This window comes from Agelaius phoeniceus, chromosome 7 (genome assembly GCF_051311805.1).
Source record: "Agelaius phoeniceus isolate bAgePho1 chromosome 7, bAgePho1.hap1, whole genome shotgun sequence".
Lineage (NCBI taxonomy): Eukaryota > Metazoa > Chordata > Aves > Passeriformes > Icteridae > Agelaius > Agelaius phoeniceus.
Window position 1 is genome coordinate 26,900,126 of NC_135271.1, and position 27,186 is coordinate 26,927,311.

Here is a 27,186-nt window from a genome sequence, read left to right on the forward strand (position 1 = left end):
TCTGATTTGAGGGCAAGGATTGTGAAGCTCCTGAGTGTTAGTTACAAATTTGATTTCCTGGAGCATTTTTGCTCCTTTGTGTATGACTGACTTGGAGAACTGACAGTGTGTATATATGGTCGTTTCCAACCCTTCCACCCATGTGGGACTCCACAGTTTTCCCATTATTGTCCCAGTTTGCCACACAAACTCACTCACATCCTCATGGCACGTTTGAAAACAATTTTTTTAAGCGAGTCTTGCCTTCTTAGCCTTTATGGCTAAAACAGCCCTCACATGAAGAAAAACATAACCAATAAAATAATTTTATACAAAAAAAATCATACTGGGGTTGAAATTGAAGGAGCCACTGGGACTGTACTTGTTAGCAACAATTCTTCAGGAAGGGTATGACTTTGAGGGATACCTCCATGGCATGGTGTAAATTTTATAATCCAAATTCAGTGTAAATGGAATTAAACAGGGCCCCTATCTACTTGGATTGAAAATGAATGGAAAGAATCCCATGGGCTCAAACATGTATCAAATCCTGACTAGGTACATGATGAAAATAAATCAAGACAACTACTTTATACCACATTCTTTGCAGTTCATCTTTTCCAGGTGCCATCTGAGCTACATGCACAAAAGACCTTCTTCTTGTAGAGATGCCAGAAGTCAAACAAGCCACTACTGTGATGAAAATACTTTCAATTTAACAAATCAAGATCACTAGTGGTAAGTGTCTAAAATGTGTATTTTGAACAGACTATACAGTTATTGTATGAGAAAGAGGAAAATGTAAGTATGGCTAACATTCTCCAGCAGCAGATTGAGATTTCTGTGTCCAGTAGTTTAGCAGAAAAAGGTTTGTCTGAAAGGGGAGTACATCCCTTTAAAAGCATTTTTTAAAAATCACATCCTTGAAAAACACTATGGAAAAATGAGTGGAATTGAATTTAATGCTATGAGTAAAAGAAATTGTCCTCTGTCAAACACTATGCAAACATTTAGGCTTCATCCCTGGAATAATTTTACTTTCCTGGTCATTTAAGTATCTAATGGGCCTCCAGAGACTCCTTTTCCATGTCCCAGGGCAAACATTCAGAAGTTTTATCAAACTATGAATATCTAAGTTTTCCCCTGGGAACAAAGTCATAACCATGGAGTTATAAATGGAAAAAATATCTTATAAAAAATGGGAAAAAGTCTCTTATAAAACTTTTGGGATGAACTTTGCTGCAAAATACTTTCTTTGTGCCTAGGCCAGTCCTTTGCTTGTGGCCTTTGAGTGGAGAATTGTTGGGGAACTTCACATTAGCTGAACTTGGACAGATAATATCTTAACAAAATCAGCTATTCTGAGATTACATAGTATATGAACTTTAAAGCTGTTGAGTTTTATGCATTTGCAACATCCTGTACAGGTCATTATTACAAACCAGAAGTAATGGAGATGTAGCCAAATAAGTGGGTAAAAATCAAAATGGTAGGTGCAATCTTGGCTTTAAGATGGAACAGTTAAGCAGAACAGAAGTTTCTTCACTTTTATTTGGACTTTAGTTCTAAAGCTTTCTCATCACCACATAGGACCTAATGCTGGTGCACCTACAAGCAACACTCCTGAACCTGCAAGAAAGACTGTGGGACTTGGATCATAATACCATGAATAAACATAAAGTTACATGAAAGTATTGGCTAATTATTTGTATAAAGCCAGATATGATTATCTCAATGAAAATTCAATGAGCCAAAGGGTCAAATTCACCTATGATGCATTTCCATGAAATCCAAGAGAGATGGTGTCATTATACCAGAAATTAATTTGCTAATTGGATAGTAATTGGTTGTCTCTTGCTTTCTCTGTATTCAGCTGGCTTACAGATTTTGTTTTCTGTGGTGCAGGGTACTCTGAGGGTCTAATGTCTCTTACAAAGCACGTGTTTAAGTTTAGGCCATCTTGAATTCTTTTATTGAAATTATGCTTCTTTATCTTTGAGACTGCTTGACTTTGAGAGAGAACTGAATTTTTCTTGTCAGAAATGAACATTCACCTTTATTGTTTGGGGTTCAGCAGGACTTCACAACTGGAAATAATGGCAGCATATTTGGGTCAAACATTTTAATACATGATGCATCTTTATTTTAGTGTTCCCACCCAGGGAAGACTCCTAATTTTCTAGGCACAAGGTGGTTTGGGGTAGGGCAGAACTGTGACTGCAGCCAAAGTAGCTCTGGAGGACATGTGTGTGGTTTCAAGTAAATAGCAGATACAGGACCATGACTACAGAGTTGATATTTCCAGTAAATTAGAGAATAAAAATGTCATGAGCAATTTAAATATTATTTATAGTTGACCTTCATGTCTGTTTTTAATATTCAATCTGCTGAGTGTTTAAAAAAGCAATTAAAAGTCCCATATAATGTTAAAACCCTTGATAAATGTAATAAACAAATGACATATTCAAAAGAGAGAATCTATGTCCCATTAGGAGAGAAAAAGAAAGATGAGAGCAACATATGGCAGTATAATTAGAATGATTAGGGAAGCACATCAACAGAATTTATGCTGCAGGGAAAATGTAATAAGAAACCAACACACTTTCCTCACTGCCTTGAAAACTGCAAATATCGCTCTCTGAAAAGGAGAAGATGCAGAAAGGGTCCCTGGCATTTAAAGCTGTAACTTGTGTTCTTCTGTCATTATTAAAGATGCACACAGCCATCTGCAAACCATTTATTTTTTGCAGAGTTCACATTGTCCCATTGCTTTGATTAATAAGGAGCAATATTACACCTCAGCTGCTTTTCAGAAAGATGCTATTTTGGAAACCTAATTAATACTCATTCCACAGTTAGCTTGAGGTGTTCGTTAGTGCCAGATACTGAGTTCTTATTTGTTTCTCATTATGTGGAGAGTATTGCTTCTCAATGCCAGGGTTCTTGTTTTGCATTTTGGAATAACCTTTCGACACTCCTGCTTCCCACAGCCCTCCCTTCAGAAGAGCTAATAACACCTGCCATCATTATTTTCACATGCCTGTTAATGTCTATTGAAGACATTGTGGGCTATTTACATAGATAGACTATCCTGATGCACAGCAAATATTCCTGCTGTTTTCTGAACAGTTGGGCCAAAGAGAAAAGCAAAATTTAGGAACTTGGAAATGCAATTAAAATCTCAGTTTACCACTAAGGGTCAGTATATACTAGGCAAATGAATAATTACAAAATTGAAAGGGAGTGTATGGCCTAGCAGAATACCAAATAATTTTTCTGCCCTAATCCCCCCAGATTATTTAATAAAAACCACAAAAACTCTACAGCAGAATATAGACACTGAACTTGTTTAAACCCCATCAGCCCACTTTGATGAAACAGCCTGAGGTTTAGCAGAGGGTGCACAAACCTTGCTTGAGATTTGCTCCAAGTGCTGCTATCCTCAGTGGAGGATAAAGGAGGGAATGCAGCAAAGCAGACGGCATTTAGCATCCACTCAGCTGCCAAGAATAATGCTGTGCATGAAAAGGTTAAATGTAATTGCACATGTCAGGAATCAACAGAACAACTGAGGCTCTTTCTGGAGCTCACTCTTGCACTGAGCTGCTATAGAAAAAAAATAATAAAAAGAATGAAAAAAGAACATCTGTGGGCCTGGGTACTAACATGGATGCAATAGGAGAGGAAGAAAGGGGAGCTTGAGAGACAGCATGTTTTAAATGTGCCCTTACATTGTCCCCCCAGGGTTAGTGGATAGACAATGCCTTATTTTCTGCAGGAAAAAGGTCCCTCATGAAAAAAACTTGTCTCAAGAGAAAAGAAATGAGGAGGGGAGCCCTGCACCAAGCAGGACATTTTGTGGTACAGTGCCAGCTGTACAAAAGCAGAGCTGCAGCCTGCAGGAGCCCTGCTTGGGTTCCTCCCCAGCCATCACAGCCTACCCAGGCCAGCTCTGGAGAGAGCCACCCAATGCTTCACCTTCTGGAGTAAAAGAAATGCTTTTTTTTAAAGAGTGAAAGCAACCACCGGCCTGGCCCTTGGTGTTCCAGGAGGTGCAGATGAACGGGAAGTCCCTTCCTTACTGACTGCCTGGACTCTGGACACCATGGGAGGCCCTTGTCCAAGCACAGGCAATAGAACCTCTCCTGCAGCCCTGCCTTGGAGTCAGTGTTGGATGTGACTCTTTTGGTAAAATACCACCAACAGTGCAAGAACTAATGGTGATTTTTCAGTTTACATTGCTGGAGAGAAATAATGGTGCTATGAGAAGAAGTGGGTAAATCCTTGAAGACTTTAGCAGAATTTATAGCAGTCTTAAAAAATAAAAAGCAAGAAATCCAGTAATTAAATTGATAGCAGGATAATAGAAGCTTTCCTGTACACTCCATATCATATTTCCCCCAAGGAAAGTATGTTTCAGCCAAAATCTATGGTCTTTCTCAAGCAAAATTCCTCTGACTTCAGGGGAAAGCATGCTTTAGAATGCATACTTTAGAATGCTTTAGAAATAAGTTTTAAATCTTGACTCTTAATATCTACTTAAGTATGATCTGATTTTGCACCTGGAGAATATACAACATATACCATTCTGAAAGTCAAATACAGTTCAAGCTAAATCTGGTGGGGTTTTTTTTTTCCCTTATTATTTATAAAGTGTAATTATACTCAAGTCCAACTGTCAGCCTGAAACAGCATGTTCAGTGGTGAATTCTCCAAGCTCCTATCAGGTGCTTTTTGTGTTGCCTTTGAAATGCTGAGATTCCACAGCGTTCAATACCTTGTCCTGATCTCCAGTGCTGTAAATCATGTCCATGCTTTCCTTTGCTCACAGGTCCTGGACAGTTCTCATCTGCAGCCTGTGGGTACTAATAACCAGCAGAAAGCCATTAACATCCAAAGTGCTTTATTAGCTAGCAGCACAGAGAGATGGTGTGAGGTGAAACACCAGTGACTGATACACAGACTATGGCAACAAGAAATTTTGTGGAGAGCCTAGTGCTGTGTGAAAGGAAAGCCATGGCAAAGCTGGGACCAGAGCCCAGCTCTTCTTGCTGCCATTCCAGACCTGACTTGGGGCCATTCAGTTTCTGAAGGGTCATTTCCTTCTTTTTGTTGTTTGGGACATAAAAAGCTCTCAGTCCTGTAAGTCCTGTGGTGGCTCCTGTATAATTGCAGAGTCCTTCTCTAGTCCTTCTTGTGCACCCTTGCTGAACTGGAGTCATGGATCCTGTCTGCAGTGTTTCTACAGAAAATGGAACAAAAGAGGACAGGATACAGAGATACATGGAGGGGAAAAATGGCTCTTAAATATAATGAAACACTCGTTGACAGATCCTGTTCTCAGCAGGTCTTTGTGGAAGACCTGAGATTGTGAAATCAGTGAAATCACCATGGAAGGCGCAGATAAAAGGCACTGTGTTTTCCTATATGCAATAGATTTTATTATTTTGTTTGTTTGTTTGTTATTTTTGTTTGTTTGAGGTTTTTTGCTAGCTCAGCCCTTTAAAAGAGACTTGAATCAGTGGAATGTTAAAGTGAGGATAAAACTTTTTTATCAAAGTCAAACAGTTGATGCAAAATGACGGTGAATTCATTTAAAAATCTCCCATTGATTGAAAAATTGAAATAATCTCCTAAGTGTGACTTTCAAGAATTTTTTTTTCCTTCTCCACCTTATTTGATTTTATGCCATAGAGTTTTTGGGATCTGAAAAATAGAAAGGATGATATGAAGCATGCTGACCCCAGCCAAAGCCCTGGGACTCATTGCCAAGGTGAATTTGTGCAGCTTGCAGTGCTGTCGCTCACTGGCTCAGACTGAGCCATGCACAGGGCAGGAAGGCTGTGACCTGTCCTGCCTGCAGGTGACAGAGGGGGATGTGGCACTTGCCATGGCTCAGCTGGGGCTGGGACCCTGCTCCCAGGCCTTGCACACACCTGTGCTCCTCAGTGCCACACTGAAAGGTGTTTTAATGCCTCCTGATAACAGTGATCTTGTGTGAGAGAAATTGCTTTGGCTGCTGAGACAAGGCAGCCTCAGAACCAAGCAAGGCAAGTATTTCAGTGTCCCATATCAGGGAGCACAAAGGTGTCTTTGCATCGTTCTCTGGACAGAGCCACCTCTCCTTGCTTTGTTACCCTTTTTCTATCCACATCACCACAAGTAATTCTACTAACAAGGGTAAAAACTGTCCTTAACTGAAAGGATGATTTTATAGGAACATTTCTCTGTAGCAAGACAAACCCTCTGTACAACAGACAATCTTGTCTAAATTAATGTATTATTTATTTTGTACCTTTTAAATCACTTTTATTTACAACAAGCCTTAGATACAGCTCACACGCAGTAGTTAAGCTCTGGCAGTACTGACCTCAGGGAGCTAACACATTTGCGAATTACATTTCTAAGTCATAGAAAATAAAAGAAAAAACCGAGTTTAAAAGAACAGTTTTGTCTCCGGGAGGAAGGGCGGCAGGACACGTGTGCAGTGCCTGCGGAGCCCCCGGGGCCTGCCGGGCCGGGCCGGGCAGGGCGCGGCGGGGCCGGGCAGGGCTCCGGGCGGGCTCCAGGCCGCTCCGTCTGGCTAATGGCCCCACTCCTCTTCCCGCTCGCCAAGCCCCTCTTCTTCTTCTGGGAACACTGACTCGCTCTGACTCTTCAGATGCTTAATCCCTGAAAATACAGAAGTCATGGTTAAGGTTGTGTTTGGTTTGCATCAGGTATTTTTTTGTGGAGGAAGGAACAGTAAACCAAAATAAGGGCAAGTTTAATGCTCATATTTGCTCCTTTTTTTAACAATCCTCTTAGTTCAAGTTCTATGATGGTGTATTTACAACAGAGATACTCTCTTCCTTGAATAAAGATTCTGAACAGTATTTGCTTCTTTTTTCCTTGGTAAGCCTTGGTCAAGTTTGTGTTGAACACCATTGCAAAGCTGTCCTGAGCCAAGGAGAGCCTGACAGAGGCTCTGTCCTGACAGAGAGGCGACTGCTGGCACCAAAGCTGTGACTACACTGGATCATTTCTTACATGGAGAATGGGTTCTTTTGACCTCCAAATACCATGAGGGGCTGGATGACAAGGGTAAATACCTATCGCAGGATATTTGGAAGTTAAGCTTTGAGGGAAGTTATGAAGTAGGTACTGCTGGCAGGTATCAGCCAACAAGTAAAGTAGACTTTATGAAAATGAATCAAACTACAGATATTTCCCTGTCTCAAGTTCAGTACAAGGAAGCAGACTTCAATGAATGGGCCTAATCTCATCTTCTCAGCTCTGCCTTGGTGTGATAGAATTCGAGCTGGAAAAGGAAGCAAGATCAAGATAAAAAGATGAGAGAAGAAACGTTATTTTCAAAAAATCTAAAGAGCAAATGTGCAAGATTAGTCTTGGGGTCCCCCAGTATGACAAGCAAAGTGGGATAAGTACTGATCAAAACTGCATGATTTGAACAAAACATAAGCCTGAATTAGGCTATTATCTGGTGCTGCTACTCTCATGGCATAAAAATATTTTTGATTTCATTAAAGATCATACATAGTTCTAGTAACCATCTCTAACTGTCAGGAAAAATGCTTCCCTTTTGTATCACTTCCTCTCTATGATGAGGAGAAGTGACACCCCAGCTGCTTTATATAATCACTGCTAGATAATCAAACACCCCAATGTGCCCCCTGCAAGTCATAGCACTTGTAGGGGCACATTTTTCAAAAAGGGGTTCACCCTTGAGGGGTGAGGGCAAGATCCAGATTACTGCTAATTGTGAGTAAGAAGAACTGATGATGGTGTAAGTCCAAGAGCTTTGGCCCAGTGCATCTTCATCTGGAAAGCTTCTACACCTCACTGTTTATGTCCACACTACTCCAAAATACAGGATAGATTTTTTTTCTAGATATATCACTTGAAAAAAATCTCAGCATAAGTTAGTTCAGTTCCACAAAGTTAAAAACAGCTGAAAACAGTATCTTACAATGGCTGTACAACACCCAGCTCCACTTCTAAGAGGAGCTCTGTTCTGGGCCCTGGGCTCCTCTCTCTTTTCTTCCACACAAATGACAGCACACAGTCTCCTGGGAAGCTGTTGTTCTGACATAAACCAAGCAAACACATTAATGCTCCAAAGCCACAGTTCTTGTAAGTGCACCCTGCAATAATCCAGCCATTTCCAATTAAGAACTGTGATACTTGAAGGTGCTCAGCTACTACCAAGCTCTTTAGCAACACTCTTTAGTAAGACAAACACTTTAAATATGATTTCTCCTAACTACAGGTTAATGGACATTTGTTTCCAAATTATGTTTTGTTTTTAAGGTAAATTTTTCTCCTGTTATTTCCTCTGCACTTACAGAGCCATTTCTTGTACAATTCACAGTACTCATCTAACAGCTGCTGTTCAGTACTCCTGTCAGGAATTACTGGAGTCAGAGTGAATAATTTTTTTAGGGAGCTTTTCAAAGATAAGAAGGGCAAAGTTATGGACAGAAAAGGAGGCATGTCATACATGGTATGATGAAACCATGGAACTGTATTTTTTGTAGGAGTGAAGACTTTTGGCCATGTGGTTATTTGCAATATTAAATATGAAAATTGTAGGAAATGGAGAGAAATTACATCACTGAGCATTACCCATTGATTTTTTGCATGGCAAATAGCTATTGATCTTATTTAATGATTTTTTCATAAACTCCATTCTGCAGCCTGCCTTCACCTCTGCCAGTCATTTTATGCTACAGTGTCCCTTGGAAGTTTCCTCCTCTGACCAGTAAATGCACAAGGCTTCATGTAGTTATATATAAGCCTCAAGATGTTCTCACAGCATCAGGTTGTCAGAATGAGCTGACCCTTGGTGTGGCATTATAAAATAAGATGCTCATCTACACAATGGAATAAACCAGTGTGAATTGACATAGAGGTAATGAAATTCCTGTCAGTAACATATGAACATGTATGACAGGAAATGCTGATAACTGCCTTGAAAAGATACATTTCCTGCACAAAGCTGCAGACTTTTACAGTGCAAAAAATGGCCTGGAGTAATGAAAATACTTAGTTAAATTACAGCAATCATACTCCTGGATTAAAAGCATATCTAGCCACATAACATTGCAGTAGCCCACAGTGGCTGCCAAGAGTGATCAGAAGGCACCAGAGCTGGGCAGGTGCACACTGGCACATTCAGCCACAGCTCAAGAGCAGAGGCTGGGACAGTGGCTCTCCAGGGTGGCTCCAGTGGGGTTATTCAGGTGTGCCCTATCCTTTGTCAATATGAACCCTGTGACAAGCAGGTAGTGGGGTGAAGTTCTACCCACAGAGTGTTTTGCTGGATCAGTTCAGCATCTTTGCTTAGCAATACCTATTATCTATCTATCTTAGCAATATCTATTGTTTGCTGAAAGGTTACATTCTTTTAGAGACTGAGTAAAAATTCATTACTCAGGTAATCTCAGCCGTTTTTGCAACCACAACTATGGCAATGCTAATTTATGAGAAAGGATATTTCCTTCTCATATTTCCAATCTTTGTACCAGTGATACAGCTCGTGACCTCTGCTTTCTCAGCTAGTAACCAAGAAGGACTAAAATGCTGTAGTTTGGGGGTGATTTCTGTTCATTTTTTTAACACAGTGTAAAGATGAACATGAAATACAGACTGTAAGATTTTACTTGTAGCAAAAAAGCAAAACAAACCAGGATATTTTAGAAGAAATCATTTGTGTGTAAGAGCACATCCAAGTTAGAAACATCAAGTTACTGATTCCACATAAACTGCACAAGCTTTACAGTGTCAGTAGCAAAAAGGGAGGTCTGCAAATGCTGATCCATGCAGTCACCCAGTCCCATCAATGTCCCTTTTTCCAAGCAAGGAATTTGTGGGCACTCAGTTTCCCGAATTGCTGTGCCTGCACTGTCCTGATGCTGCTCCATTTCTCCCACTGGGTTCCCTGCCCTTCCCTGCCCTTTCCTGGGGATGGGGCTCACAGGGTGCCACCCATCCACTGTCCCCATGGGTTCCCAATCCCCTCTGCACCTGACCCAGCCCCTGCTTCAGTGTCACACCCTGCCTGGGGCTCTGCTCTTCACCTGGGATGTCTGGCAGCAAAAACCCTTCCAGACCAAACCCTGCCCCTTCTCACCACTCCCTGGAAATGTTTCATACCCACAGTGTCTTCACACTCATCGTTGTGCTGCTTTAGAGCAAGGTCTGTCTGAACACTGCTAAAGCCAGCAGGACAATAATTGTTTTTTCTCAAAGGGCTTATATTTCCCTGCAGGTAATTTAACACAATTAATGTCGATAAACAAACCCATAATTCCAAACCAGATTGGAATATATACTCAAATATAATTTGAACTGGCAATTCTTTTTAGATGAAGTCACTGTCTCAAAGAATATTTGTAGAATTCTAGATACTGATAAATTATGAATGAGAATGGGACAATTTTGTGTCATTTTTGCAGTCACATCACATCCATGCTGCTTCATCAGCAGCTGTCTTTCAGCTTCTCTCCATCTAACCAAAGTACCAGCTTAGAAAGCTAAGTAGGGTCACAAGATTTGAAACAACCAAGTGCTCCTGAATTAAATATCTCCTGGAAAAAAATTTAAAAATATTCAAGTAATTAAAGCAGCTCCCCATTCTATTTAACACTTCTTCCTTCATTCTGCTTCACTGCCCAAGGAAGGGTGTTGACATTTACCAAACTCAGGATTGAAGTCTGGTTGGCAGCTTGAATTCCCTAAAGTTTGAAGGGTTATTTAGTTTTACGATTTGGAGCTGATCCTCTCTCTATCAAAAACACATTTCCAGATTTGCAGAAAGCAGTGAAAGGCACAGATAAAACAGGCTCATTTTCAGCATTTCAGAACTCAAATCACTTTGAAATAATCATGCAAACAGACCTGGCCAAACAGGATAACAGCAAAATAAAAATGTCTCAGCCAGTGCTAAATTATTTGTTTTCTATTTTCCCTAGCAAAAATGAGAATATCAAAAGAAATATCATAGACTCATACCACTAAACAGGAAAAAGGACTGTTCTTTTTAATGGTACATTCTGGTTTGCATTCACCAGTTAAATATGTTTAAATTATGTTTCTCTGATGTGTCTTCTTCATAATGTTTTTTTCCCAATTCAAGTTTTGATTGAGAATATGCCAACAAAACAAACAAATAGACAGAAAACACAAAGCCCAAACAAACAACAAAAACCAACCAAACATAAAAAACACTCAAATTAACGTCATTAAATCCAGCATCCACCACAGGTCTTTGGCTGGGCTGTGTGCAATGGAAAGCACTTGTGAAGAGCCAAAGGAAGCTGGCAGTTCTTCCAGGGCAGCCTCCTCCATGTGAAGGGATGGCCCCACAGTTACAGGAGATAACAGCAGCTGCATCAGGTCAGGGGCAACTCTGGGGCCACCTAACAGCAGCCTGCCTGTACCCAGGAAAGGTACCCAGAGGATGAAGGTGTCTGGTTGTGAATTGGAAGAGACTATTTTCTGACTGGATATAAGGAAGAAATTATTCCACTGAGTGTATTTAAGCACTGGTGTGATTTCACAGTGAAAATATGACTCAAGGAGATTTTCAGTATTGAACTAGACAAAGCATTGAACAACCTTGTTGAATTTGGTGCTAATTCTGCTTTTTGCATCAGGTTCAACTATGGACTTTCCCAAGGTTCCTTGCAACCTAAATGACTATATGATTTTATGAAATCAAAACTTTGTAAATGCATCTTATGGTTTATAACAATGTATTAACATTAACTGCATGGCTACATATTGATCCACCCGGGAGCTTCCAATGACTCCTTTCTCTGGAAAAGTGATGAAGTGTCTAAGTGCACCAGTCAGGCTTAATTGAGGAACAAGATTCCTCTTCACTCCTTAAAACTGTGGGGCCAGACTGAATCAATATTTCTGTGCTGATTTTGGAAAGCATGCAAACTCTTAATTATGTGCTCCACTGTGATTTATATATACATTTATGTGATCTGCATATTTCTCAAAAATAATGGGATTAAAGTCAGTGAACCTGGAGCATCTCTTGCATGTGACAGATACACCCATGAGATCCCCAAAATCTCACATACAAACCACACCCCAGTTGTGGCCCAGTGCATGGAACTGCAACAGAAAAATGTAATTCCCGAGAGGGAGGCACAGAGCTGCTCCTCTGCAGGTGAGTCCTGGCACTGCTGCTGAAATGGCTCATCTTTCTTCCCTTGGGGCCTCAGGGGCACATCATTGTCTCAGTCACTACCAGGCTGTGGTGCCTGAGGGTGCTGACTGCCATTGCAATTAAAAAAATATGCTCAGCTCCCTGCAGATGTAACAGGTTAAAAAACCACACTGTGGTAATAAACCCAAGGTCTCTGCACCCTGTTTCACAAGAAATGCCTTTCTTGCTCAGCTAGGCATCTGCTCAATGGAGTAACATGGACTCTCTACACTTCAAAAGATGTTTTGGCAGATGTTTCCAGAAACATCTGCTTCTCCCTGGGATGGAAAGTGCTCCCTTCTGCTGGTCAGTGCCAGTGGGAGAGTCCAGAGCCTGTCCCTGCCACGAGCGCCACAATCCAGCTCTGATGGGCACAGGACACAGTCTGAGCTCTGAAAAGCATCAATGCTTCCTGCTCTTCCCACCTCCAGCAGAAGCTGAGGAGCATCAGAGCCTGCAGAAGCAGCTGTCTGGCAGAAACCTCCTTTGACAGAAGCTGAATAATTATTAAAAACTTTTCCTCTCTGTGATGACTTTCAGTTCAACAGAATACAGCTTCACTAGCCTCCATTCTTGACACTTTATGCTTCATAGAAGTTTAGAAAAATCCAGTTTCATCATCTTCAAATGTTCACTGTCAGGTACACGCCAGCTATGCTGTCCAATTTATTCAAATGCAAGAAATTTGTGTCTCGTCTTCTCTCTGCCCCATTTGAAGATAGAAACACAGCTGTCATTACTGGTCATGATGAAACTCAAAACTTACCCCTGCACATACATCTCCTAGGCATTTTGACTTTCTTGATCAAAAATTTGGTTCTTTGGCTGGAAAGAAATTAAATCCTACTATATATTTAATTTTTTTTTAAACAGCTGAAATACAGGAGGGCATATATAGAGCATGCAAGAACAGAACAGTAAGAAAAATGCTATAGTTTCCCAAAAATCTATTTTGAGCTTTCTCTTGTTTCCTCTTTGCATAAATGACCTGTTATCTCTCTCCTTCATCTGTACAATCAGTTCCTGAAACCTTTAATCCATTTTTACTTGGAGTGGTTTAGATAAGCTGAACCTGCATACAAGTCAGAGTTCAGTGCTTAAGCTTTCATTAGTAACTCTTAAAAACCATTAACCCTATCCTTAACCCTACCTGCCTCCCCTTCTTCTCTTGCTACCATTCAGCTCACCAAAAATGATGCTCACTGGTTCCACCTTATCAGCCCTCTCTGCCCCCATCCTCCCTTTCCTTTGATCCAGTTGCTCTTGGACCCAGTCTCAGCTTTCTGGCCAAGTGCCCAGTGACCTCTCTCTCCATCCTTTCCAGCTTGCTGATCTCTTTGCCTCTGACAATTTTTGCCTTGGTTCTCCTTCCCTCTGGTTCTTCTGCTGTTGTAATCCTTTCTCCTTGCCATTCTCTGAGAGTCATTTTCCCTTCTGCCCAAGTTAAAACTCTAGAGTGCATCTTCTGTGCAAGCTGGTGAAAGTCTAAGACAGCACCTCAAAGTGGTCAAAATCAAGATCTTGATCTGAAGTCCTGTCCAAGACATTCATCTACCATGAACAACACTGTCATTTTTTCCTGATATTTAGGTTTACACATTTCTGATTTCCACTCCTCTCTAGACCCCCATATCCAATTGTCATCTGAATCTTGCATGTTTTTTCTTGCTTAATGTGTCCCATATAGTTTTTACTATTTATCCAGACTTCAAAAGTCTCCTTTTTCTGAGGTGTTCACTACTACCACATCTCCTTCTCCTAGCTTTATAAATGTACCTTTTCTCCTGCCACTGCTTTCCCCCTTGAGTTCCCTCCATTGATTCCCTCCAATATATTTCAGACTAATGGTGGCTATTTATGCTTTCAAGGAAAATTAAATTTCTTCATATATTATGGGCATCATCTGTACTCATCTCAAATCAGGAAATGATACAGCTTTGCTTCTCAGATTGCTAGACTTTTAGATTAACATTTTCATTCCTTCTCCTAAAGTCCTGGAGAGATACAACTATCTGCCTCCATGGCTATATCCAAATCCTCAAAATCCTCAGTATGGAATTTCAGAAACACGCTGAGCACATTTTTGTTGCCAACCTGCTGAGACAAAGACTGTTGCTTTTCTCCTTAACATTCTCTATCAGTCCTTGGGCTGGATTGCTACTCCCTAGCTGGGAGTTCCCTGGTGCAACAACCAGCTTCTGTTAAATGTTTGAACAAGGTTTATGTGGCATGGACTGAATTCCTGGTGTAGGCTCCTGGATGCTTCATTAACCTCAATATGATATGACAAGAATTGTTGTGTGCAGTGATCAGTGGATGTTACTGAGTATGAACAAAGAGCCAGACAATGGCTGATGTGTGTATGCAAACACAAAATGCATTTTACACATCGCTCCTTGTGCTTCTTCACGCCTACCCAGTAGAATGGCTTCAGTCTGACAAGCTGGCAGCTGTTATTTCATCTGCTGGTGCTCATGTTCAATAATCAAACTAGATGACCTGTGGCAGGAGGTTAATCCTGCTTCCAAGAAGATCTGGCAACAAGAGCCCGGGCTGTGTGTCCCAAGGCAGCCACTCCCTTGGGTAGTCTCTAAGCCACTGGCGGTTCAAAGAGTATCAAAAAGTTACCTATGACATGACAGCAATAAAACACAACAAAACACACAGTCCCAGGCCTTGGCAACTCCCATGCGTATGAGTGAGTGAACAGAAAAAACACGAGGGAGGGAAGGCAAAATAAAAATAAAGGGATGTGGAAAATTTTGCTTTATAGATGTTGGTAACTGTGAACAGTCTGCTTGATACAGCCTTTGAAAGTTTTCTAAAATTTGGTTGTCCTTTGTGGAGAAAGACTGAAAAATGATGCACTGTGCAACAGTCCCAAGGGACTCTGAGTGGTACCCATGCCTCTGAGTTTCTGTTAAGCAAGGTTTCACAGAAGCTTGATAACCAGCATGCAAGGGTGGCCCTTGAACCTGTGGCCAATGAGTTTGAGCATAACCAGGTCTTTTCTCTATTACACAGATCTTGGTCCCACTCCTCCAGAAATTTAAGAGATTTTCTCTTACTACTGTTAAAGAAAGAAGAGTCAACATACACCATTGATGTTAAGTTGCAGTTATAAAGACAAAACCCCAGCTACTGTTTGTCTGCAATGAATTTATGTAAAATACTGTATGTGGCTTTAAAGTTTGAGAGATGAGATAAATGAGTTGGTAAAGAAAGTAGGTGGACTAGATATTCTCAAACTCCTGTTTAGATTAGCTTAGAAAAAGCAAAGTCAGGCTGTCACTCTGTGATTTACCATTGATGTAAATGGTAAATCAATATTCAAACAGCAGCAGATATGGGGGACCTCCAACATTTAGAATGAAAAGAATCTGGAGCGCCAATGTGGCAGTTTAAACTAGGCTGGCATTATAGCAATATATAAATAATAAAAAAACCTCCTCCATGTGTTGTATTATTTTGCACCTCAGCTCAAAATGAGGAGAAAAAAATTCTCATGTGTTGTGATTGTGAGACCAAGACATTATTCAGCCTTGCAAATTCATTTACTTTTTTTTCCTCTCTAATATGCATGACTAAACCAAAACAAATGATCTGAAGCATTGGCAAATATGATGGGTTTATGTAGGTCACATATCTGATCTGGAGCAGATCAGATCATCAGCATATTCAGCATGTCACCATGGCCCTGTAGAGGTTTGTGAATGATCATTCAGAAACCCAGCAACAAAGTATGACTAATTTTCTAAATGTCTGCTGGTTGCTGCTAACTCTTCTCTTAGCTCAAGTCATACCATCCTCAGTTGTCATGGTGAGCCTTTTAAATGACAAATCTTGAGGCTCATTTGAGGCTACTTTCAGTCAAAAGGCTCACTGTTAAACTATTACAATGAAGACTGTATGAGAGCAGCAAAAATCATGTTGCAAATGCCTGGCTACTTTCCAGTCTGTTCTATGAGACATTGCCTTCCACTTTCCATTTTTTCCCTCTCAGGATGGCTTGAAGCAGCAGTGGCTCCTTCAGAGTCACGTGAAGGAGCTTCTTGCACAGAAAGGCTTTTGTTGGCCCTCCACAGGCCAGCCAGGACCTGCACTGGAGAGAGGGGTCAGCTTTGCCATGGCTGAAGGGATTGCATCTCCCACGTACTGTAGCCTAAAGGGTAAACAGAGAGGTTTCTGTTGCCCCAGGCAACTTCTCCTGGTATGGAAACATCTTGTTCTGCTGGTCCTTCCTTCCCTTGCCAGCCCTCAGACTGCAGAAGGCAGCCAGTCTTCAGAGCTCACATGAAGAGCAGAACCTCCTGCACTCAGCCAGCAAGGGGTGATTTTACCCTTTGGGAAACCAGAAAATATTTCTTAGCTGATTCTGTGGACGATGGGTCTTGGTCAAATACCCCAAAAACTTGATCAGAAAAACATGCAGAGGTGGCTTCCATGGCAGTAATGAATCCAGGCAGTACTGCAAGGCTCTCCTCCTCATGGCTCCTGTGCTGCTCTGACCAGGCAGCTGGGGCCAGCAATCAGGAGAGGATTAGAGCTTTCCAGCTGACACTTTTCCATCCCAATTTTTCACAGCTAAAAGACAGGCTTAGAACTGCTGGTAAGTGTGCTTGAATTCAGTGCAGGTAGACCTTCAAAGGTGCTGTGCTTTGATGGGTCCTGGGAAGCTTGTTAGATGGTCAGAATCTCCTCTGAAAAAGCACTTGTCCGGAAGCCAAACCTTACTGGGCAGTGTGTTCATTTGCTGGAGTTGCTAAGCCCTCACTTTTTACATCAGCACCACTTTCAGTCAGGCAGCTGTGTGTCTGAGAGAAGGTCAGAATCATAGCACTGGCAGAATTGTTCCCTTATGTCAAAGGATTACAGTAATTCCACCAAATAAAAGGCCACATTTTCAAACCTCTAATCAGCTGCTCCATAATAACAGAAGTCAAAAGCTCTGCTACTGTCACAAATTATGTCTTAGAACTCACTGGCCTTAAAAGTTAGTGAGTAGCATTTTCTAAACACAGCTTCTTTAAATTAAACCATCTTTCACAGGCAACTTCTGTCATTCTTAGGATTAACCTGCTTCTTCAGCCTATGTGTCCAGTTGGAGCCACTCTGTAGCCTATCTATCTTAAAATAAGCTAGGAGGCTAAAAGTGGGAAGTAAGTTTTACAGCTAGAAAATCACATCAGCAAAGACTTGGGAAAGCTGATGCTAAAGACAGCATGAAACAATGCTCAGTATTCCAGCTACAGAAGGTAAGTCTGTTTAGAGGTAGGGACAAGCCAAATTTTAGTTATACAGACTGCTATGTACAAAATAAAACAATTATATCATCCCACCTGCTGTAAGTAAACAAGAAAAGGTAAGGAGAGTTAGATAAATCTTAACTTTTGTAAGAAGTTTTAACTGCTGCATTCTAAAATACACACCATTGTTCAACCTCAACTATGGATCAAGCATAGTATTAGGTTGAAGGTTAATGCCAGAGCTTCAATTATAAAAATAAGGGTCCCTTCCAGGCCTTGATATCAGTGAGCATTTACAAAAGCAGTCCTCCACTTGTCTCTAGGAACAAATGCTTTGTTCACAGCTACTATTCCTTTTACAGAGGATAAAACAAGAGAGTTCTGCTCCCAATATGTTAAAAGACTAAAGGGTAATTTCTGTGTGAGGAAGGGAATCAAGTGTCATAATTTTATTTCCTCTAATCTGTTCCTGCCAATAGTGGCAACCAAGAACATTTTCCTTTTTATAATATTTGTTTTATTTCTTGTGTTCTTGATGGGAGATTTCTGACTGCCTCTCCTGGCCATTTCTCTTATACTGCACAGTTATGTCTGTGTGTATTCTTGTCCCAAGCTCCTGCTGGTGCTGTGCAAACCAGCCTTCAAAGCAAATGCCTAAGCATTTGTAAGGGATTTGCCTTCAGCAATTAATTCTTGGAGAAAATGCTGTATTAAAGAACCTGAGCTAAGGGGTCTGAGCTTTTTGGACCTTATACAGCCTGACACCTGCACCTAGCTGCTCTGTGAGGTTGCACTGTGACACAAGAGCAGCATGACATTTTATTCATGCCATATGTTTTAACTTCAAATTAAATTACGTCCATTCAAATGGCAATTTTTGTTAAGGTTTAAAACCCATCTTTTCTGGCAGAGCTCTTTTTGTGGTGGGCAGAAATGAAGCTCTGTTCAAAGCCCTGCAGTGGAGGCAGTGTGTGCTGCTGGGAAGGGCTGGGAATGCTGACCCAGAGCAGGGCAAGCCCCCTGCACGCTGCTGTCCTGGCAGCACAGCCAGCACAAGTGAAGTGAAAAACGAAAATGCTGCTTATCTGCAAGTTTCTGAGCAGTAAGAACAAAGCCTAGCATTTTTTCCTGTGATTACTTACAGTGATTTGCTCCCACTCCCCCCAAAAAAAGGGAATGTGTTTGTCTGTGATTCCTTGTCCAGCCAGCAGAGAGGCTTCCAGGGCTTGATGTTTCACTAGGCATCTGTAACAAGCCCGGGGTAGTTCCATGCCTGACTTGGTTTAAGCAGGATGGATTCATGCCAGAGCACTTTTAAAAATGACAGCAGCAGGCCTCAATAGGTGAATAGTTGCACCTCCTTGAAGCCAGACAATTTTCATTTGTTCATTATTAGGAAAATACCTCTGAAATTTTGCAGTTCCCTTTAGAAAGAAAAAAAAATCCACCAAAAAAAAAAAAAAATAGCAATACCAGAACATTTCGTTTTGCCTGGTTTGTTAAATATAAAAAATGTAGACATGCCAGAGGAAAATTAATTTGATTTTTATACACATTCAAAACACAATGGTAATTAATGGTTTCTTTTCATTCAAAACCTGACTGAAAATGCTTTACAAAACATTTTAATCTCCCCAACTTCATAAGCCATTTCCAAGAAGCTGTATTTCAGTTTTCTTAAGGCATTCTTATCTGACTTCAGTTTTTAGTGGACAGCATTGTCCAGCTGTTCACTTTTTCCTGGATAACTGCACTGTGGCTCTACATTTTTTGGTTTTGATTGGCATGGGATTTTTTCTGAGGTCAAGAAACCTAAGTAGTTGAGAAAAAACGTATTGCCACATCCTTAGGGGAGAGAATCCTTGAAGAGGAGGCTGTGACACTGAGAAGCAGAAGTCTGAGTTTTGTAATGGTGAGAATGAAGTCCTGTGTGTAATCATTGAACAGCTTTTGCTTCTTCTGTTTCACCCCCAGGTCTGGCAGGACACCCCCAGCATTCTGTTCAGTTTATATTTTGGATCCATAATTTCTATTTTTGTTATTATTTTTGTGGTTTTTATATGTTATTATTTATGTGGTTATTATTTCTTTCCATGATCTGAGGCAGATCCAGAAAAATATTTGTTAATGTTAGACATAAATTTCTTGCTGAATACTCTGTGCAGCCTGAGATTTTTAGGGTTAGGATGAAAATATTTCCAGTGAGTTTTCAAAATGAAGACAGGAGCAAAATATTTGCTGGTCACCCAAAATTCCAAGGTGGTGTTTCTGTGGTGTACTTCCATGTACTATGTGGCTTTCACTTTTAATTAATCCTGTCTCTTCCTTTTGTCAGAAGTCTATAAGCTTCTCTGTTAATTTGCTGATTAATTCCCTACTGAGTTAAAATTATTATCTTCATTTTGATCCCTCCTATGATGACAAAGGAGATTGGATTTTGGCATCAGCATAACCTCACATCAGTAATATTGTAAATGTTGAAATTACTTCTTCTTCTACATATTTTATAAGCAACTTCAAAATTAGAAAAACCTTTTATGATTGAACAAGTGATTGATAGGCAAATGTTCTGCTTATTATCCCCACTACAGTTTTTTCATGGGTGGCCTATAAATAATAGGCCATTACTATTTTCTTCATATTGCCCTAACAAGTCCCAATTTTTGCTTCTGAGACATTTTCTTAGGACACAGTATCACCCTTCCAAACTGACACTGCAGAGCTGTCCTGCAGAAGCAGGGAATGCGCTTCCACAAAAGATGTCACCCACTGGACTGCAAGGTGAAACTTGGATTTGGGCAGCTGTGGGATGGTGTTTTCACTGATGTTGGCATTACCACGCTGTGAGAGGTTTTGTCTGTGCCAATGAGCTCCCACCCAGAACATCCCCAGCTGGGTGTAGGCACCCTGATCATTTCCACTGGGAAATAGAGTCCTTGCATTGCTTTGCTGCAAGGAACAATTTTAACAGAGTAAGGGTACAAATCCCTTGAATCCAGGGAGATAAACTGGACTGTAGCAATTCATGGTGTTTTGTTTTGCACAGTAATACGGGTAGGTTTTTACACCCTTAAAACAAATGCAAGCCAATTTAGTACATAATGTTTATGCACACCCAGGTCATTTCTTTGGTAGAGAAATTCAGCAAAATCAAATTCCTAGCTTAACCTTCAGAGGGTGTCTGGCACAGTGTCTCTGATTTTTTGGGAGAGGAGAAAAGAGAACAGTTAAAGCTTTAGTTTGACATCTCTAGTAATATTTTAAATTTGAAATGTTTTCATTTTAACTTGTTCAGCTTAGAGGCAACTGAAACCCCACCGAATTCTTATATTTAAGTCTTTTTGATTGCTGGAAAATTAAACCCTAATATTAAGAAATGCATTATTCAACATAAAATGCAGTGACCACAAATTATTTGCATTGCAGTAGATACAACCAATCTCACCTTGCAGGTGCCATGGGCAACACGACACTGGGACAAAATCTTTGGGGGCTCTTTATTGTGTGAGTGACTTGACTTGTGATAAACCTACCTCTTCTGGTTAGCCAAAAGCATCAAAATACCCCAGAGCCAGCATCCAGTACAATCAGAAGGTGATTATGCCATAGAAACACACTACCTGACACTCGGAATTGCCAGAGTCTGAAAACAAGTAAAGCTCTCCATTTTTCTGGGAAGCACAGCAAGAATATCAGTATACTCAATTTAATTGGGGAAAATATAGACAAAATACAGAAAAGGTAGGCACTTCTCTAAAGGTTAGACACATTCAGATCACAGTCATAGATTCTTTAAAAATTAGTTTTTATGCTTCTTACTTTAGCTTTTGTTAAGAGTGAGTTGAAATAAAAGTCAGGCTCTAACCACTCATGGGATGTGGGGAATTCTGCTGGAAGGCAGGTGAAATGCAGTAATGTAGCAACCTCACAGATTTTAAGTTGAAATGAGTCAGATTTAATATCATTCCACTCCTTGTAACCGTTCTTTCCATTAAACAGTGGAGCTGCACTAGGAGTCACCAGAGGGAGCCTGCATGCCAAAAATCCCACTGTTTTTTTAAAAACTCTTCCTTTCAGATTGCAAGGACATTGAAAGCTGAATTTACATAATTTCTCCTCATTGCTGAAAAACCAAAGAGAAGGCTGTTTCCTCCCTCTGCCTCTGCAGGAGCTGGCCAGCCCCTGGGTACCCGGTGCTGGGCAGAGGCAGCCCCTCTCCCTGCTGCTCTCTGGCAGTGTCTGTGCTTTCCCTGCTCTCCCTTCCTCTCCTTCCTGGGGGCTCCTGTGTGCACCCAGTCCCAGCTGAGCTGGAGAGGTGCCTGTGGGTGCCCTGCACCTCCCCAGCTGCTCTCCAGGGACAGGTGTGCCCTGTGTCCCTGTCACCTGGAAAGGTGCCACTGCAGGGAGTAACCCACAAACCTGCACCATTCCCAGGGTGCACCAGATGTGTGTGCACATTTTCTGCTTGCTGTGTGCCAGCATACACAGCAGAGATGCACCCTGAGCTGGGACAACCACAGCAAACACTTCAGGGGAGTGCTTTCCTTCTAGATCCCACAAGTGCTTTAATTGTATTGTTGGAAATAGTTACTCTGCAAATTGCTCAGAGCCTGCTAATCATCTCTCCTGGCTATAAAAGATCTGTGGAATAACACTGGTTGTTCTCAGGTTGTGTGAGAGCTGAAAAGCCTGAACTATCCTCCCTCCTTCCATTTCAAGATAACGAGCAGCTCCATCAGATGAGAGCTTTTAAACAACATCCTGCTGGCCTGTGCAGCTCACAGGAAAATGAATCCCTTTTCAGATCCATATGCTAGCTGCAGTATTTCCTGTGTTTTTCTGGTCACGGTCACACACATAATTCATGTGAGCACTCAGTCCTAGCTGCAGGCCTGAAAGGATGTGGTTGAAATCTTCAGGCTGCTTGTGTTCTTGTCTCCATGCCAAAGCTCTGGAGGATGGTTTTGGGAACTCTGTGTTCTTGCTATACTGGGCAATGTTGCATCTCAAGGGGTGAAGGAAGGGAGAAATTATGGAGGGGAGAAGAACCACATGGCCTTCTGTAGAAAATTTTTAGGTTTTGATAAATTCAAATAGGCATCCACTTCAAAAGGAAAAAAAAAAATCAAATACTAAAAACCCAGAAAACATCCCCACCACAAGAAACCCAGGACAGATGGTCCCTAAAAATCAGAAGCATGGTTTCTCTATGTTTCTCTTAGCTTAACCACAGAAATAAGGACCAGGTTGTTCAGAAACAGGGATGTCACAAAGCTGATGTGCTACTGGGACCTTGGCTCAGGTCAGGGTGAAACCTGAAGCAAAAAGAGCTAATGGCAAGCTACTGTCCCTGGAAGAGCAGCTTGTGGCCAGGAGCCCCTCACATGGAAATCATTGCCCTGGTCCCAGGAGGACTCAGAGCAGGTGGTGAGAGCTGGGCTGATGGCTGTGAGCCTGCACCCCCTTGCACATGCTCACAAGGAGCAGCACAGCTGATGGAATCGTAGCTGGAAGGTCGTGGGATGATTTTGCTGTGTCAGGCTAATGCCACTGCTCAATGCACAGTGGTGCCTTTCATGTTGTACAAATTCACTATTAACCTTGAGCTTGCCTGTAGTCATTCTGTCTTTTGAAAGCTTTGCCTTTTGGGGGTGGGGATTTTTATATATGAAATTTGACTACATGGAGAGGAGCCATCAATAGACAAAGAGGGGCTGTAGAAATATGCAGTTAGGTACAAAGGCAGGGAAGGCTTTTCTTTTTGAGGGCAAATTAAATGAGACAGCAGCCCACATACTGTGGGGACTTTTTAGAAATGCACTACTTAGAGAGGTACCTCTGTATGTACATAATGCATCTACCTCCAGAACACCCCAAGAGAGCCTGAGCAAGCTCCCCCAGTGCCCCCAGCCATGGCCCCTGGCAGTGCTGCAGGAGGAACATGTTCTCCCCACTGAGAGAACCTCAGAGCCAAGGGGAGTGGGGCCCTGACAGATGCACTTGTGCTCACTGTGTGCACAGTCCAGCCTTGCCTGTCTGGGAGATGTCAAACACTGAACAGGAGCAGCAATGTGTAACCTAGGTCTTCATTCTGCCATCTTGCTTGGGATCAAATTCCAGATTTACAATGCTTTAGATGAAACAGAGGGGCAATTATTATTTATTACAGTAGGGCTGGCTGCAGTCACTGTCTGCCATGTGGCTTGATTGTTAACCTCCAGCATAGAACATACAGCAAGGAAATAAAATTTAATACCCTGTCAAATGGCTGAGTTCATAAGAATCTTACATGTTCTCCTATAAAAATATTATCTTTTCTTCAAAAGCTGCTTCAATTCAGAACACAACACTGCCAAAATCCTTGTAATTTCACTATAAATACATCTTGTAAAAAAAAGGAACCAGAACAACACATGCTGCCCTTCCTGGGATTTCTATTTTACATTTTAAAACATGTACTATGTCTCCCATATTTTTGTTCTACAGTATTTTATGTTGTTAGCTCTTAAAAGGTTTTTAATGTTGTCTGTTACTGCTTAGAAACAGTATGATATTTACACTGCCCTGTATTTAATACAAAAATGCTTCATAACACTATTTTCAAGTTATAAATGCTGTTTCACAGCACTTTTAAAGATTATTTTCTATCATAAAAATAAAGCTATACCTTTAGAAGGAGGCCCCTTTAGCATTCATTGCACAAGATTAGAAGGGGCTATCAGATATGTGGATTTCACACTGAGCCAGATGTGGCCAGCAGAAACACCCCCCAGAATTTGGGTCTGTGTTGGACCACACGTGGTAATTTAGGGACTGACATTAGTGCTCAACACAGCCCTTTCTTCTTCACTCCAGGTAAGAGTGGCTGTAACACAAACATCCCAGTTTTACTCTGGAACAGATGTCAAGCTTAGTCTCCTCTGGACACCTTGGTCTCTCTATAGGTGCTGCAGTATTTATTGCAGCCAAGGCCAGAGCCATTTTGAAGCAGGAGCTGCCAGCTGTGTGAAATGAAATGTATTCAAAGCTGCCAACAGTAAGAAATTAAATTCAGACTACAGCAGTGTCTGCCAACGTGTTGGGCAGTACCATAGCAGTGGCAGCCAGCTGAACTTGAGATGGCAGCAATCTGATGTATCCCTGTCACCAACTCAGTGATTCACTAATTAATTTAACTTTTTTTTTCCCCTTAATTATATCTACTGTCGTCATCCTACTGTTCAAGTCTGAGGAAGGAGAGAGGAGGGTAGAGAGAGGAGGAAAGAGACCAGATACTAGAAGGTACCATCTTGGTAAAGAAAGCCAGGAAATTCATTCAAGGCCATTCTGTGTCAAGTGGTGTGGTTGTATCGAGGGGCACTGACTAAGATGGGGATGAGAACAACATATAAATGATGAGAACAAGCAGTTTGGGAAACAAAGCTGCACCTCTTGTGACCAAGTTAGGGACAAGGAAAAAACACAATGATACAATACCGAAGCATAAATCTTCTATTCCCAGTTCTTCAGCAGGTCCAGACAGTTGTGGGCCTTCCACCCAGGAAATGAAGTGCATTGATGGCATTTTGTCACATCACAACACATGAACAAACCAGAGCAGTGCACATGAAAACAAGGCAGAGTTTAGCCTTCTGTTACCCAAGAAACAACTCACTGAGACAGATTTTCTACTTAAAAGGAATGTGGTGAAGAGCTGGTACTACCAGGCTAAAGAACAGATGTTTCTCCAGAGACATGGCAGCTCTGCTAAGGCGTTAGGGGAAAGAATCAGCCTCAGGAATTGCTCCAGCCACTGGAATTAACCTGGTTTTGTGCAGTAGTCCTTGCCCCCTGCCCAGCAGTTATCACAGACATTTAGCCTACTGGAAAAGGAAGGAGGTCCAAAATACCACTCAGCACTGAGAGGATAATGGAAAACCATCTCCATCTCCTGTTCTGGCCACGTGACTGATGTGCAGCACAATCATCTTTGAAAAAGGATCATCATTGGAGAGATTGGAAAAATGTAATAGGCTGAGACAAAGTGACTCACCCACAGAAGAAAAGTTTGACTGGGCACCAGCTCAATTTGTGAGCCTGGCCTTGATGTTTAGAAGACTGTGCAAGATGCTGATGTTAAGGCTAACATTAATTTCCTAAAAATTAAATTTAAACCCATGTATGAAGCAGAAGCAAAAAAAGACATGGTATTTTTCTTTCTAGAATAGTGGGAATGTTCTTACACTGCTGTGTTTAGTTAACACGAGAAGCTCTTTGCAGAGTTTGCCATGTAAAAAGGTAGCCTGTAAATTGATACAAGTTTTTGTAGTGACTGCTAAAATCTTAGAAACTTCATTCCTGTGCCACTTGAAGTAAATTTAGGCTGAGATTTTTGTTCCACAATGATTCTCATGGGCTCCAAACTCAGTGCTTACCATACTAACAATAATCTTGAATGTCTCCAGACTCTACCCATGTTCGTGTTAACCTTCAGTCACAAAGTAATGAGATGCATCAGACATTGTCAGGCTGGCCTAAGGGGTTACAAATTTGGATGAGGGCCACACACTGTACTAATTGCTTCTAATAAATTACATATTTCAGGAGGGACATCATGATTTTAATCATTTATTCTGCATGTTGTTTCCTTTGGAGAGAAGAACAAGCAGACACTAAACAAGCAGAGCATCTGAAATTCATGGCAGAAGCTAGAAAGAGCTCATTTAATATCAACCATCATTGTAAATACTAGAATTATGCATGTATCAAATCCCTGGGTCTGAACACTTTGGGAAAAGCCAGTGAGTTCTGGTTGTTTTAATGACTCAAACCAAAATAATGTCTTTGAATGTTCCTTAGATTTATAACAGCTCTGATTTAATCCCATTTCAAATCTTGGAGCTGGGGCCTAGCTCAGGAAAAGACCTTTGTTTTTATGCAAAGAAAAATACATTAGGAGGGGAATTTAAAGCATTTATTTCCCAAAAGGCTGAGAGGGAAAACAGTAAAATGTATCTCTTACTTGTGTGGGGAATGACTTTAATTATGATTTGATGTCTCCTCATTGCAAAGGTGGTCCAGTGAACACAGACAGCTACAGTAACTTTCTTTAAAGCCTGCTGAAATTAGCAGGATCTTGATCTGATCTAAACAGCCTCTTGCTGAGTGAACTAAGATGAGTGAAGTTTTCCTATTTCCCTGCCCTCTAGCACATCCAGGTAGTAGACTCACTGCTAATGAAATCCTCAAATCACTTGGGAACGTGCACTTCCTTCACAGGGGGAGACCTTGATGGTGTTTAAATAGCCACTAGTATTAATAGCAATAGCTGGGAGATAATGTGGGATTTGGGACCTCTAGGGAGCAATGCAGGTTTGGGAACAGCTCTGGCTGTCTTCTGTCAGTCTTTGTAAACCTTGCTTCCTGCCACTGCCGTCTGCATTTCCTTCCAAGGATGAGCTGAGCTACCAGAACAAACATGACTACCTGGGTGAAAGGAAACCTGCCTGAGCACGAAGCACGCCCTGGCATGGAAAGCTGCAGCTCTGAGACTCAAATGTGCTCTTCTGATTTTCAAGGGGTAATGAGACACCAAGGAAGCACCTTCGCCTGGGGCGGGTGCAATCCTGCACTTCTGCCTTGGCAGTCTAAGATGCTTTCACTTGGTCCCTCTCTATTTGGAAGGGTTAACATCCCATTTTAGACTTCTCTGGCAAGCGTGAGGGTAAAAAATGAGCCTCCAGTAAGACTTCCAGGGGC

At 41.4% G+C, this 27,186-nt stretch overlaps 1 protein-coding gene across 1 annotated transcript in view; it reads right to left on the minus strand.

Annotated features, from left to right (window-relative positions):
• Positions 1-6,240: 6,240 nt before the first annotated feature.
• Positions 6,241-27,186, minus strand: part of PPP1R1C (protein phosphatase 1 regulatory inhibitor subunit 1C) — a 45,115-nt gene continuing 24,169 nt past the window's right edge. Inside the window, 1 exon segment of the mRNA XM_054636736.2 lies at positions 6,241-6,651. Coding sequence (XP_054492711.2) covers positions 6,563-6,651 — 89 coding nt within the window. The 3' untranslated portion in view covers positions 6,241-6,562.